This window comes from Danio rerio, chromosome 1 (genome assembly GCF_049306965.1).
Source record: "Danio rerio strain Tuebingen ecotype United States chromosome 1, GRCz12tu, whole genome shotgun sequence".
NCBI classification, from domain to species: Eukaryota; Metazoa; Chordata; class Actinopteri; order Cypriniformes; family Danionidae; genus Danio; species Danio rerio.
Window position 1 is genome coordinate 2649926 of NC_133176.1, and position 15685 is coordinate 2665610.

Here is a 15685-nt window from a genome sequence, read left to right on the forward strand (position 1 = left end):
AACTGGTAGCAATTGACTAGGACAGATTTTTTTCCAATACAAACTAGGAGAAACAGAAAAAAAAGAAGAAAGATTTTACAGATGAAATGAACTGGTAATTAGAAATAGAAATAAAGTAATTAGGTACCTTGTGAGAAATAAAAATAAAAATGCTAATTTTATTCTAGCACACAAGACGACAGCATCATATAGAATAAAATGTATTTGCCTCTATTTGTATATTTAAGCCACCAGGTCTCTGGTCTAGACATCAAACCAATTTTGGGTTTGGAACCACCATCCTAGATGATCAGGTGTGAGAAAATAAAAATGGCTATAAATCATGGTTTTTAAGGTTAGAATTTGACATTTTGCAATGCTTTTAAAGGTTTTTAGCAATTCAAACTTGATGATGGTTCCTTTTTTCAGCACGGATAACTTCACACAGCCTATACAGTATATGCAACATAACATATTGTGTGCTTATGCAGGCATGCTCAGTATGCAACGTATGACCAGATTCATTTCACATCAGTGACGTCAACTAGAGCTTCAGTCTGCTCATAGAAAGAAAATGAAACCATCACCAACTTTTTGATCACAGACAGGCACGTTTTCTTTTTCTCAGACAATTGTCAAAGGTTTCTTGAGTATTTGCTGTATTCAGTAGAGCAATGAGCTGTCAGCACAATCTCTTTTATTCCTATAGCCTCGCTGCACTCACTAGTGCTTTTGATTGCATTTATAGATGTGTGAACAGACTGTTGTGATTACAATATAATTAATATAAATTGCAATTAAAATATAAGAGTTGTTATGCAGATTGAATATAACTTTAACTCCATATGAGTTTATGATAGATAATCAAGTTTTGTAAGTAACCAAAGAAGCACTGTATGGATAATGTTTAGAATGTTTTGTGTTGATGTCAAGTAACAAAAATGCACTGAGCTGTCACAGATCCAGATTTTTTTATCGTACTGTAATTAATTACACCCTGGTGCACATCATTTGATTCATCCAGACCCGATCAGATTATGTGCATGTGTAGACTATAGGGGCAGTATTTGATGACACACTGTGGTCAATGGCATCTTTCAATAACCATTTAGTGTATCTTTAAAGGAACAGTTCACCCAAAAATGTAAGTTCTGTCATCCTTTACTCACCCTTTACTTGTTTCAAACCTTTAAGAGTTGATTATGTTGAACATAATAGCAGATATTTAGAAAAATGTTGGAAACCTGTAACCATTGACTTTCATAGTATTTGCTTTTTCTTCCTTAGGAAGTCAATAGTTACAGGTTTCCAGCTCTCTTCAAAATATCTTCTTTAAGACAATGTACAACACAGTTTGGGATAGTTTTTTTCTTCTGATGAACAGAAAAATCATATTTAGAAGAATGTAGGAAACTGAAAGCAACTGACTAGGACATAAATGTTTTAGGAGGAACAGAAGGAAGAAATAGAAAATCTTACAGCTGAGCAAAGGCCTAGATTGCTCATTTTTAAACATGGTAAAAAAACTAGTAATAAAGTAATGCATGTTTTTTTACCACATTCTAATGCAGAGCAGTGGTTCTCAACTAGTTTGGCAATGTGACCCACATTTTACCAAAGTCATTAATCCTGTCAAACCTTTATACGTTTCTTTCTTCTGTTACAATTTTCTTTCTTCAATCTATCTTCATTTGTTTTCAACCAAAGAAGAAAATGCATAAAGGTTTGGAAAAACCTGAGGTAGAATAAATAGTGCTGCCAACACAATCTCTTACTTGTATTCCTCTGTGGCCTTGCTTTTCTCATTGGTAGGTTTTGATTGTATTTTGCATTAATAGACTGAAATAAAAAAAACTGTTACTGTTAAGAAGAATACTAGTCCATATCAATGTTTGATATTAAGCACACTGCATTATGTGTGTCTGTAGTTGATCGATGTTTGGTCAGGTAAACTAAACATTTGCCTAATGTGAGAACATCTAAAGTAACTATTTTATAGTCGGATCAGGTAGAAAATAAGTAACAAATGCACTTTTTTCACTTGTAAAAAATACACACAAGTCAGGCATTCATTTTCCTTCTGCTTAGTCTCTAATTATCAGAAGCTGCCACAGCGGAATGAACCGCCAACCTTTATAGCATATGTTTTTTTATGCAGTGGGAGCCCTTCTAGCTGCAACTCAGTAGGAAACACCCTTACACACTCATTCACACACATACACTACGGCCAATTTAGTTCATCAATTCCCCTATAGTGCATGTGTTTGGACTGTGAGGGAAACCGGAGCATCCGGAGGAAACCCACGCCAACACGGGGAGAACATGCAAACTCCACACAAAAATGCCAACTGACCCAGCTGGGCCTCAAACCAGAGACCTTCTCACTGTGAGGCCATAGTGCTAACCACTGAGCCACAGTACTGCCCGAATCAAACAATATTTTACTCAAAAACTGCAGAAAACTTTCTTTACAACAGACTAACTCTCTTTAATGCACTTGCAACAAAAACAAAGCATTTCTGATCTGACCCACAAGATGGCAGCATTACACTGAATAAAATGTATTTGTCTCTAATTTTGTATTTAAGCCACCAGGTCACTGGTCTAGACGTCAAACCCATTTTGGGTTTTGAAACACCATCCTAAACTATCAGGTGTGAGATATTAAAATTACATAAAGCACAAGCATTTCAAACTTTATATCCACCAATTATACAAAGTAACACTGGCTGACATGAACTAAATACTCACACAGCATGCATTCATCTTCATTTCAACATTTACTATTTTGTATAATCTGACCAAAAAGGAGAAGCTAACACATCTCTAAAAATGCTTAGGTTTTATTGAAATATCCAATTTTTGCAAATGCTTTAAGACCATCAAAATAAACCTGTTTTTACAACTATTCTTCATAACAAACACACATCGAAAATGTAAATAAACACATGCACACCTACAAATCAATAACTGCCGTATAAACCATTGAACATTTTTAGCTGCACATTTTTAGGGTCGAGTTACTTTAAAGAATCTAAAATTACCATTATTCCAATGAGATGATATGATTAAGTTGATTCTAAATACCACAATAATCCACTAATGGCTATTTTTATGTGATCATATGTATAATATTTCTAAAAACACTTAACATGAGAGTTAAATAAAACATTCATAGCTCCATATACATATAATCAACACCAGAGAGCAAGACATTTTCCTAAACAGCACACATATTTCCAATGCATCATGAACGTTAATAGCTTATCACTCTCTGTTTCTGTTTCTGTTCCTGATGGCTAATATTAACAAATGAGATGCTATGATAACGCCCTAATATTTTTAAAATCAGTGCATTACAACCACAAGCTCAAGATAAAAACAGCATCACAAAATAATCAGATATCGTCTATATTTTGCACACAGAAACACCTGTGTTAGATGGCACACGTGCACACCTGTGTTAAAGTAATGCTATAACTGACATCTTCAGTTCTTTCTACACCACCGCCCCGCTCTAACAGGAAACTCTCTGTGTTTCCTTCTGCCGATTGAGAAAACTTTCTGGAACAATTGTTGCGTTCAGAAGAGCAATGAGCTGCCAAAACAATCTCTTGTTTTTATTCCTCTGTGGCTTCGCTGCGCTCACTGGTAAGTTCTGATTTTATTTAATATAGATGTGTGAACAGACTAAAGATAAAAATCGCTTTCGCGTTTAATTCAGTGATTTTAGTGAGAAAATCTGATGTTGAGATCAAAAGTTACAATGTGATTTGAATGTATTTAGTATTGTGGTTCATATTAATGTGTGGATGCTGTAAATATTGCAGTGTTTTATTGTAATAGTAAGCTCCTGTGTGTAATTAACAATTTTGCTGTAACACTTTAGATTAATGGTCGATTACTTAATGTATTTATTAACATGATTATTAAGTATAAATATTGTTGTATTAATTATTAATCATAGTTCAACATTTACTAATGCATTATTAAAATACACAGTTGTGCTTGTTAATGTTAATTATTTTAATGATTGTTCAAGTGAGTTACACTCAAACAAAAGACTTTTGTTGCTTGTTAAACTATTTAAAATGAGTTGAAACAACCTAATTATTTTTCGGAGATTAGGGACAAGTTATTTACGTTCAAATCAACTTAAATTTGTAAAAACAATTAAGTTAGCGTAATCGGTTTGTGTTGAAACAACATGAAGGAATTGTGTGAAACCTAAACATGAACTAACATTATTAAAATTAAATATCCTTAACTAACATGAACAAATATGAACAAATACCGTAATAAATGTATTACTAATTGTTTGTTCGTCCTAATAAATATATTAACTGACATAGTTTTAACCATTTCGCTAATTAAAAATTTTGCTACTTTTTTATGATCACCAAAGATTCAATCAAAGACTAATGAGAAATAAATATTTAAAAAATGTTTGCACACTGTAAAAATTTTATTTAGTCATGGAAACATTTGCTTTTAGGTAATTATTATAAATTATTACACTGCGTTAATAGTATTACAACTTAATATTTTAGTTTATACATGCTGTTTTGAGTCTGTTTAATGTAATTCAAGTGAAACTGATTGAGTAACGTTATTTAAGTCAACTTAAATTTAAGACAACCATGTAATTTTTTACTATAGCCACTTTTACTTAGTTTTTAAGAAGAATTTGTAGTGTCGCTTACATGCAAACTGATGGACTAAAAGTCGGCTTGTGTCTACCTATTATAAAAAAATAACAATAATTTATAGTCTATTTGCAAAAACAGATGAAACATGATTTATAAAAGTATGTGTGCACTCAAAAAAAAATGACGCTTGCTATTTGCTGAAACTGCTTATTTTAAATGAGCTGAAACAACACAATTCTTGACTTTTTTGGTGAACAATTGAATTCTGTTATTGTTTTCAATCCACTTAAATTGGTAAAAACTAAGTTAACTTAATTCCCTCATGTTGCGAATTGTGTGGAATCCAGCATTTTTATAGTGTGCTTGAGTTTAAATGGTTTGATAGTTGGTCGTAGGTTTGAATACCGGCACCGGCTCTATTGGGTGTGTGTTCACGATGTGTGCTTGTGTGTTTACCACTTTGCTTGTGTGTGGATGAGTTTAATGCAGAGCACAAATTGCACGTAAGAGTCACAATATTCTTGGCCATATGACACAACCTTCTCCTTTCCTATTTAAAATCTGAGTTCCCAATTTTTGCAAATGAGCTCATTAGATATACACTGCTCTGATGCTTTCATAAAGACGCTTTAACCACATTTTTGAGTTCACACTTTAAAATGGAATGCACATGATGTATAGTTTGTCAAGATACATTCAGATTTAGACAAAAATAACTATAAATGGAGAGCACAGAGAAAATATACATGATTATATATGTTGTTTTTCTTCTTTCCTTGTTCCTTTTGTATTTTTATTTTGTATATTTTTATTTTTTTCCACTGCTGTACCCATTGCATCTGTGTATTTATATATTTTTCTGTATTGCTGTATGGCCCAATATGCATTTTATTTATTGTGTTACTTTATTTATTTTATTATTATATATTTTTACTTGTATTTTGGCCTAAACATTGTTCTTGATGCAATAATATATAACTGTTCTACTTGATTCAGAGGAAGAAAATGAGAACTAATTTAGTTTTCTCCTGATTGGTACTAGTGATGTCTTGTGATTCTAATGAGCATCAATAAAACAATATTAAACTATTAAAATATATAACATATGTACTGAATAACCACCAAAACATCCTAAAACAATTACATTACACAAAAAAGTACTTTTAAAAGAAACAAGGATCTTAAGATTATTATGTTTCTCACAGTCACAAGTTTTTTTCTATTAAGAACTGATAACTGATCTACTAGCATTACTGTGAAAACGCTTTTGTTAACACGGTCTGAAAGAAAAATCTGAATTTTAGAATAAGTTTGAGACAAAAGTCTTTTTTTAACAAAAGCTTATATATTAAAATTTAATAATAATTTAATTCATTTACTCCAGTATCGTCTTAATTGTGTAGAACACTGACAATATGTTTATTTATAGCATGTTGGTTCAAATAGGTTTAAAGGTAAACATACAGTGTGTGTGTGTGTGTATGTGTGTCTGTGTGTGTGTGTGTGTGTGTGTGTGTGTGTGTGTGTGTGTGTGTGTGTGTGTGTGTGTGTGTGTGTGTGTGTGTTATTTTTTGTCGTTTCCTAACATTGAACATAATTTCGCTGTTTAAATTGGGGTGTTTTTTTAGAAATTCCCCATTGTGAAAATGTATAGCTTCTGTTTAACTGCACACCCTGTACATGTTAAGTAAGTCCTCTTAATATTGTTTATAACCAGTAATGAAAGGAATAGAATTTAAAAATGTAATTGAACTAAAAAATTAATTCAAAGTATTTTAAAAAAGCCAACCCGAAAAATCCACTTCATGCTAATTCCTCATATTATTTAGCAGACACTTTTAGAAATGTGGATAATACTGTAGAAGCACTTCAAATCCGAAAAGCATGTGGATGGAGAAGTGTTGGTCAGCTTTAATTTTGTGCTTCTTTTATCCAAAAGAAATGAACAGATACTGTTGGTTTCCAATAAAATAGACAACGCTATTTGCTTTTTAAATTTAAAGGGGTAGTTCACCCTATCGTTTCTTTCACTCGTGAACTCAAAGGAAAAAAAACTGGAAGAATGTCAAACCAAACAGATCTCGCAAACCCAATAGTGTAGATTTGTGAGGACCTAATTTAACCCTTTAACTGGGTTAATGTTTATAAATTTAACAAAGAGTTCATGTGCATAATTGCTTAGCATCTGAACACATTTTTGCAGGAATACAGCTATTTGTGCATGCACCTTAAGCTAAAAGATGACTTTACATGTCACTGATCTGTTTCGTCTCAGAGCATGAAAACTGAACAGCACAAGATCTATTTGCATTCTTAAAACATTAATAAATAAAATACAATTACTAATATTGATATAACAAATAATATTGATAAATCAAATGCATCTCATGCTGCAAAAGTAAATTTACATGTTTTTACTTCGCAGATGAATGACTTCTGGAAAGGTGCAGGCATGTGGCGCAATAACAATTTTATCTCAATTGTTGTTTATTCGTAATCATTGTTGAGGCCAACATTTTGTTTAGTTTAGTTTTAGTTTAAACTTGATTGTCCGTTCTGCTTGGCACAGAAAATAAATTTGTCTTTACATTGGATTTAAGACAACAATTGCATAAATACAACAATCCCACCATAACAACACTCATCAAGACAACAACATATGTTTAAAATTTAAAAAACAAATTAGCCCCATACATATTACTGCACATCATTCTTGACAACCACCTCATTCGCTTCAAGCAGTGATCCGATTTAAAACAACAACTGCAATTAGGATAAATGACTTTTTATAGGCGACTAAATTTTTGTGTAAGTCAAAACTAAATTTTAATTAATTACACAGCCATACTAGCTGTTATGGTGGACTCGTAGCAAACTTGACTTCAAGTGACTTCAAACTCCAAATGTGCAGATCTAACCTAACAACATTTCCTTGTACTGTAGTTTTGGCGACGTGAACATCCAAACATACTATAGCAGCCGCTCCCTTTGTAACGTTTCCTTCTGCTCTCTTTATAAATGCTGGGATGCCAGACAGAATCTTACTGTCAAATAAGTCAAACAAAAAAATAACAATATAATAAGCAGGAAACCTTACAAAGTTATGATCATTGGGAATAAACTCTCCAAAATACCATCATTTCCCACCCTCAATCGTGTTTGGAAATTAAATCAGGAATCAAACAACTAAGAAAACTCCATTGCGAACATCAAACAAATACACACTCATATAACATTTCAAGTAGGAATCAATTTGAAACAAACACAACAAATCAGTCAAGCAACAAAAGCTCATCCAGTCTTTGCATCATCACAAAAATAGTTGAATAACACAAGCATCAATAGTATGTCCATATGTGTTGGTAAAACTTGAGGAGAGAATGATAAAGTTTGACAGAGCATTCATTTTTTTTGGAGGTAATTACAGTCAATTATTGGAGGGGACATTTTTAAAAAAAAAGACACGTCCACTCCGTCCATGCTAATTCTCTGCCCTTGAGCTATTCATTTACTCCAATAGTTAGCATAATAAGCAAATGAGCCTCAGTATCTTTTTTGGTTATTGACATTCTTCTAAATACTTTACAAAAAGGTCTTAACAGGATTGGACCAACCTGAGATTCAGTAAATGGCGACAGAGTTTTCATTTTTGAGTGAACTATCCCCTTTAATGATTTGGCATGTGCTTTTATTTGGTTAGATTTACAAACTTGAGGGCAACAGAAGAAACTAAACCACCATAGTGAGCAGTAGTAGATCACATGCACTCAAAAACACATAAATGTTTTGCTTTTTTAAACTATTTGTGTAAAATAAGCTTAAACAACACAATTCTTGAGATTTTAGGTTTAATCTACTTAAATTTGTTAGCCCATGTCCTAACAAAATGCAACGTGCCAAGATTCTAGAGACATGCAATTTGTCTGTCTGAACCCAATATGATGCAACAGAAACATTTATAATACCAGCCTTTCATTTAATACAAGCCACCGCACTCCCAATGAAATGGTAAAGGCTTTTAATGTAATTAATACATATTAAACCTCTTTAACATTATTAATAGACTTCTAAATGACTGATGTCGTTGGTTAGCACAGTTCTGCCTTTCATTCTCAAACCCTTTGCTAGTTACTTCATTTTCAAGACCTAAGGGGAGCTATCTGAAACTGTTTTCAGTAGTATGGCAATAAAATTCACATACAATTGTATTAAAACTCACATTGGGAGCATTTAATACTGAATTAAGCACATAATCAGTACCTGAGGTGATCATTATTTTAGTAATACCCTCAAAAACAACTTTAGCTGCTTGTTTAAAATACATTAAAACAAAACAATTCTTAAGGTTTTTTTCAGGGATAACTTAATTGTTTTATCATCAATGCATATTAATCTGTAAAAACAATTAAGTTAAATTGGTAATTGATTTGTGTTGGGACAACATGATGGAATTGTGGAACCCAGCATTTTCTACAGTGTATATTATACTGTTGTTCTGCCGTTAAATGGAAAAGATACCTTTTATCGCACATTGTGGTGCCGTGTCGGATGTAGTAAGGACACAGTGTTAACTTAACCTTTTTGTTTTGGAGCAACTTGAATGATTTGTGTGAAACCCATACATGTTTTACAGTGTATGAGCCTTTAAAGCCTGTTGAGTTCTATCAAATGCTAATATCATTTTACTGATTACAGACTCAGCACAGACACGTACAGAACATTTACTAGAAGGAAAACCCTACAGCATTAATGGGAAAACAACAAACAATGAAAAACCTGCTGATATCAGATGGGCCTTTACCTACAGTGATGGAAACACAACTGAATGGAAAAAAGGATCCAAGAAAAAACCTCCAGCAGGATTAACAATAGAAGAAGACGGATCTTTACGATTTAAAAGTGTTCATCTGAGTAACACCGGCACATATAGATACAGTGCTTTTAATAAAGGTGGCACACAGATTGGTGATGAAACAGTGGAACTTAAAGTTTATGGTAAAATATTCACATCCTTCCAAAACATAACAAAATAAGACACTGCATGTTTCTGTAGGAGTTCCTTAAGCTGCAAATAACCATCATGTTTCTATTACAGTGAAGGCTCCTAAACCTACTGTGGAGATCAACTGTACTGCATCTCAAGGAAATGTAATACTCCACTGTAAACACCTTGGAAACAATAAAGATCTGACGATATTCTGGTATGAAGACGGCACGAAGAAGCTAGATGAAAAAAAATCTGATCTGACCTTAAAATTGTCTGACGTGAAGAATAAAGAGTACGCATGCAATCTGACCAATCCTGTAAGCAGTGCACTAAGTGACAAAGTTTCAGCCTCATGTAAGTCATATTTATTGCACATTCTTATTCCTGATAAATCAATTTATAATCTTTATTACAAATATAACTTCTTAATAAATGCTCTTGTTGACCACAGAAAACACCTATTTTTAGGCTTATTAACAGCCCTGCTTTTAGTTACTCAGTTTCATACTCACCCTTAAACCTGTTTAAGTCAATTTTGGGTGAACTATCCCTTTAACTGCACACGTTCTCTGGTAGAATTGATGGTTTACCAATCGACTGAGCAGATCTGTTCATGATTTCACTTTTGTTTTATTGCACTGGTTTTTGGTCTGGCCTTTTCCTATTTTCGCAGCTATAGCTGACGTACAATCACAAAACACTGACAGTAAAGCAAGAGTATTTTTTAAGTTCAAGCTGACTCTCCAAAAACTGTGTACAACCTGTAGAAACTTTCATTATGAGTCAAAAAGCAACTAATTAGTTTAGTTTTTTAGCATATATGGATTTCTTTGGTTGTTACCAACGTCCCAAAATTTCAAGTCAAGAGAATCTTTAGAAATATGCTTTTTGGGGAAATGATAAAAAGTTTAATACTTATTTCCCCATCTTTTCTATGAGAAAAAACTTGGATTATTCAAATTATGTGCAGCTTTTCCTCCATCTAATTAGTAAACCATCTGCATTTTGTATATTATTGTAGATATATGCTGATTGTTTTAAATTAATACAATATTGGCCAGTAAATATCTGGGGCTGATATATGTATATATGTATTATAGTTTTCACTGATGCACTATTTCTTACTGACTTCATGACAACTGTCCTATCTTACAGGTAGTTCCTTTCCTCCTACACTTTTTGGATTTGATTTTTGGATCATGATTGGGATTTTAGCAGGTGGAGGAGCTCTTTTGCTTCTGCTGCTTACAGTTCTCATCTGCTGTGCATGTCGAAGCTGTAGACGCAAGAAGCACCGACTAGGTATGTTTTCATCATCTTTAAAATAATGAGATAAGAATGTGGAGTTTTAGCAGTTGTTGTCGTCAAACATGAAAAATTTACAGAATATTCCTTCAATGTACTAATGTGCACCTTTTATTGTAAAAATTATTGTGAAAAGAGCTATACAAATAAACTTGAATTGAATTGAATTCTTGACTGCCAAATCTCAAATATACTTGTATAAATACAACAATGCATTTTAAATGTACCTATAAAAGTTTGTTTTCTCTCTCAAAAACTGGGTAATAGTTTTAATGATCTATTTTTAATACAGGAACACAAAGTCTTTACTGCAGTTTGATATGTATTAGATACAATATGTTGACGGAGTCAGGTTCTGAAAATAAACCTAAACTCTAAAATATGTAATGATTAACATTTGCATGTGATGAATTTGTTTAGGTTTTCTATAAGAATGCATTTGCCAAATCTCTTTGTTTAGACGGCACCAGATCTTGAAGACAGATCTAACCAGTATCCTGTATGCAAATGTCTTTATGTGGCTTTCTGAGACATTAAGCAGAACTGTCAGCATTAAAAACGGAATTTCTAAGAACTAACAGCCGCGACTATTAAAAATAATCAAATCTGACAACAGAAGCATGAATAACGGCATTGTGAGAAAGTTGCAATCTTGAAAGTGCAATGTTTGCATATTAACATTTTTATTTAGCAAAATTAGCATTTTTATGTTGCACCTGTAATCAATAGTTTTTAAAAAGCATTTTACATTTTATATTATATGTATTTTATATATATTATTATATATTTATACTTTACTATATTGAGATTACTTATAGTGATATATTTATTATATGAGATCACTTATATCGTTAAATATATTGTTATCATATAATGGACTACTTTAATTGTGATATATATCGTAATTATATAAGATTACTTGACATCATGACATTAATATCATTCCCATATGAGATTACTTGTATCGTGATACATATCGTTATCATGAGATTACTTAAATTGTGACATACTGTTGTCATACGATGGTACTTATAACGTGATATATATTATTATCATATTAGATTACTTATTTCGTTTGAGATTACTTTCACTGTGATATATATTGTTATCATATAAGATTACTTATGATATATATGGTTATCATAAGAGATTTCTTGTATTGTGATATATATCGTTATCATATGAGATTACTTATATTGTGATATTTATCGCTATCATAAGAAATTACCTATATAGTGATATATATCATTTTCATATTAGATTACTTATATCGTGATACAAGATTTCTGTCATATCGACCAGCCCTAGAGTACTTGTATTACTTGTAACATCTGAAACATCTTGTCTTTGCTACCTTTTAGATGTGGAAGAGTTCAGATTGACAGAGCTTCAACCTCCATATAGCAATGGTACAAACAGATCCAAACAAACTGCAAGAGGTCAACCGGCGCCCCCTATCCCACAAGAAGAGTCCATGCACTGTAACCCGTCTCCACAATCAACGCCACAGACACAACCTCAACCCAAAGCTCAGATCCGCGCTCGACCTCCACCACCGCCTCAGGACGAGGATGAGGAAGACCCACCGCCCTTACCTCGCCCGAGGAATAAACAACACCGGAAGAAACACCAGGAGCCCTACCGTCCAATGGAATGAGATGCCTGCGTGTTTACTGAACAATAGCAATATGAGAATTTCCTGCAATTACTTTTGTAAACTAACAGCGTTACTATATGGTAAGAGCTCCGTTTAATACATAGTTAGCTTACAATAAAAATCTTTTTTTTTTTATTTTACCCAACAAAGTTTAAGAACTTACAATGCCAAAACTGTTCACATAGAAAAGTAGATGGCGATTTATATTGAAAGCTATGACTGCACAATTTATCAAATTTTTTTAATCGCTATAATAGTATTTGCAATATCTGCATCGCAGAGAGGTGCTATAAATTACATTTATTCCATGCTGCATGCATAGACTGTTTTATTTACATTTGACCAATCAGATAGGGCCTTATTATCGTTAGACTTACCTCCACAGTAGTGCCGTTCTGCTATTGGCTGAAGTGGCTCATCGATGAACCTAGAGCTGAAAATTAAATAAATAAAAAATAGTCGAAATGAGAGAGGAAATTTACAACAGCAAATAAGAATCTGAATATCTGCCAAAGTTTTAATAATTCAGTGTTTTAAAGACTAAATGTTTGCACCTTGCTTGAGTTTGATTTGATAATATCAGAAAAATATCAGTTTATTTTAGTATGATCATTACATAAATAAATTACTTAAAAAAATAGCAAATAAAAAAACATTTCTTGAATTTTGTTACTGCAGTATTTAATATTGCATATCACATTTTTTCCAAGTATTGTGGCCCTACTTAAAAACTCCATAATTATGAGCACCTGCAACTTGTGCGCTATATTTGTCATAATTTACAATGCAAATTTAGCAAAGACCAAACTCTTTTATTCACTAAAATCAAAACAATTTCCATAAAGTACACATAAAACCATTTCCCAAACTGTGTTTTTGCTTTATGCCGTGGTCACACTAGAGTTTGAACATGCGTGATTCTGTCATATAGAGCTGTGAAAAGGGGCGGGAATAAACAAAACGATTAGACCAAAAAAAAGTGAGCGATTGGTCCATATTTTAAATTTCTGTCCAGAGAGGTGATGTTTTGGTCTTTGATTGGTCTCACGCAGTCACATGATGCGACTTTGCAGGGTTAACCAAGCTTGAACTTTGCAATGCAGCAAACTTGTAGCATGAGCTTGTGTTTCCGGTCTGACGCATTCACGTGCATATAAATGGAAGTCTATAGGGTGCAAAGTCCAGTGTGACCGTGACTTTACTCTAAATCACAGGTGTTAAACTCAGTTCCTGGAGGGCCGCAGCTCTGCACGGTTTAGTTCAAACCCTAATTGAACACACCTGATCAAACTAACTGAGACCAACAGGTTTGTTTGAAACCTACAAGTGAGTGTGTTGAAGCAGGGTCGGAACTAAACTGTGCAGGGATGTGGCCCTCCAGGAGTTTGGCACGCCTGCAACACAATGCTATGCAATGCTTTTTTTTTTTTTTGCCACCTTAATCTAAAAGAAACATCATATCTAATGTATTTAACATATTTGTAAAAACAATTACCTTTAAAACACGATGAATGGAAAACAGTTTGCAAGCAAAAGTGACAGCATTCATTATCATAACTATAGTCATAACTATTGTTTCTATTGTTTCTAATAGCATCACAACTATTGCTAACTATTGTTTCTAATAGCATCACATTTTCTGGAAACTCGCTATGAAAACAATCACTCAGTCCCAGTTCAGAGGCTGCATGCATCCTTTGAAGGATGTCCGTAGGATGTACCTAGGAAAGTTTTGTCAAAATAATGTCTCAAAATTAGAGGATATAACACAAGGATTCTTCAAGTCCTGGACTATGCCAAGCTATATTATATCAGTCAGCTATATTGTAGGCACAATATGTAAACAATGGCACTGAACCAAATGAGATTCACATATTTTGCTAGGTTATGAGCTGTAAAGAACAAATATTATTGTCTTAAAATTTTCTGTTAAATAAGTGAAATATTAGTCTTATTAATTAGTTAGTTTGGTTAGTGTGATTTCACCAAATAGGACTTTTTGCTAGTGTAACATCTATGATGATCCTGGAACAACATTCCAATCAGAATTCTCTGCTGAAATATCCAGCCTAAGCTGGTTGGCTGGTTTTAGCTTGTCGACCAGGCTGGTTTTAGAGAGGTTTTGGTCATTTCCAGGCTGGTTTCTAGCAATTTCCAGCCTGTTCTTAGCTGGTCAGGCTTGAAAATGACCAGCTAAATCCAGCTAAAACTAGCTTGTTTTAAGCTGGTTTTAGCTGGTCATCTCCCAGCCTGACCAGCTAAGACCAGGCTGGAAATGGCTGGAAACCAGCCTGGAAGTGGCAAAAACCCCTCTAAATCCAGCCTGGTCGACCAGCTAAGACCAGCCGGCTGGTTTAAGCTGTTTCTTCAGTAGGGTTAATGGATATGTTTACCGTTTATGTTAAGTTTAGACCTATGGTTAGGGTTATGCACTTGATTGTTCTCCACCTTTTACTCCCCCTTTTATTTATGGTTGAGTTCAAGGGTAGGGAATAGGTCTGGAATGCATTTTCCAAGAAAAATTATGTTCCAGGATCAACATAATGTCAGATGTTAATCCAGGATAACATTGTACTTGGCAAAATCATGGCCACCAATATCTTAATTAACACTGTATATTTTACCACCTATTGAATTTAGTTTGCCAAAATAATCCAGTTTTCTGCTAAATTAAAAACTTTTTAACATGTTCATACATAAATGGGGCAAGGTGACCATATTAAAGGCAGGTTGTAAACTTTGATTGGATTTCAGACAATACCCTGTCACTTTAAATATCAGTCAGCCTCTCACTAAGATTAAATAGCCTCTGAATTGCGACACAGGTAAAGTTTACTAGTCTATTTATATCTTAGTCAAGTTAGGCCTATATTATGCAATTAACGTTAACAGTTAACCAGTCCAGTGTCAGCTTTCCTAACTTTTGTAACGTAAATTATTAACGTCAAAAATCCATTTTAAACAACAACATAGTATCAGCTGCTTACCTGTTTATTGGATGTATTTTTCGTATATCCATCTTTTGATATTGGGATACTTTAAAAGTTGTTTTAGTGACATTTAAACACTGAGGAGATCACGACCGCATCAGATTCATCCGCGGCAAAC

General features: G+C 33.4%; 2 protein-coding genes across 13 annotated transcripts in view; one reads left to right on the forward strand and one right to left on the reverse strand.

The window, feature by feature from the left end:
- si:ch211-132g1.3 overlaps positions 1 to 15685 on the reverse strand; it is a 69988-nt gene extending 54303 nt beyond the window's left edge. For all 12 annotated transcript variants that reach the window (XM_073949297.1, XM_073949298.1, XM_073949296.1 and 9 more), the window contains exons 1-2: positions 15565 to 15685; positions 12955 to 13010 (exon numbers count right to left, since the gene is read on the reverse strand). In XM_073949297.1, the coding sequence (XP_073805398.1) occupies positions 12955 to 13010; positions 15565 to 15596 (88 nt within the window). In that variant the 5' untranslated portion in view covers positions 15597 to 15685. The remainder of the gene's footprint in view (positions 1 to 12954; positions 13011 to 15564) is intronic.
- Positions 1665 to 15571, forward strand: cd2 (CD2 molecule). The gene is made up of 5 exons (XM_005168309.5): positions 1665 to 3630; positions 9324 to 9623; positions 9724 to 9969; positions 10771 to 10917; positions 12282 to 15571. The coding sequence occupies exons 1-5, from the start codon at positions 3573 to 3575 to the stop codon at positions 12575 to 12577; spliced, it is 1047 nt and encodes a 348-aa protein (XP_005168366.1). The 5' UTR covers positions 1665 to 3572; the 3' UTR covers positions 12578 to 15571.

Excerpts from the sequence above, each read along its gene's own strand:
- cd2 (XM_005168309.5), top strand. The coding sequence starts at position 3,573 with ATGAGCTGCCAAAACAATCTCTTGTTTTTATTCCTCTGTGGCTTCGCT. Across the intron at positions 3,631-9,323 it reads TGGCTTCGCTGCGCTCACTG|ACTCAGCACAGACACGTACA; the intron begins GTAAGTTCTGAT and ends TACTGATTACAG. Across the intron at positions 10,918-12,281 it reads ACGCAAGAAGCACCGACTAG|ATGTGGAAGAGTTCAGATTG; the intron begins GTATGTTTTCAT and ends GCTACCTTTTAG.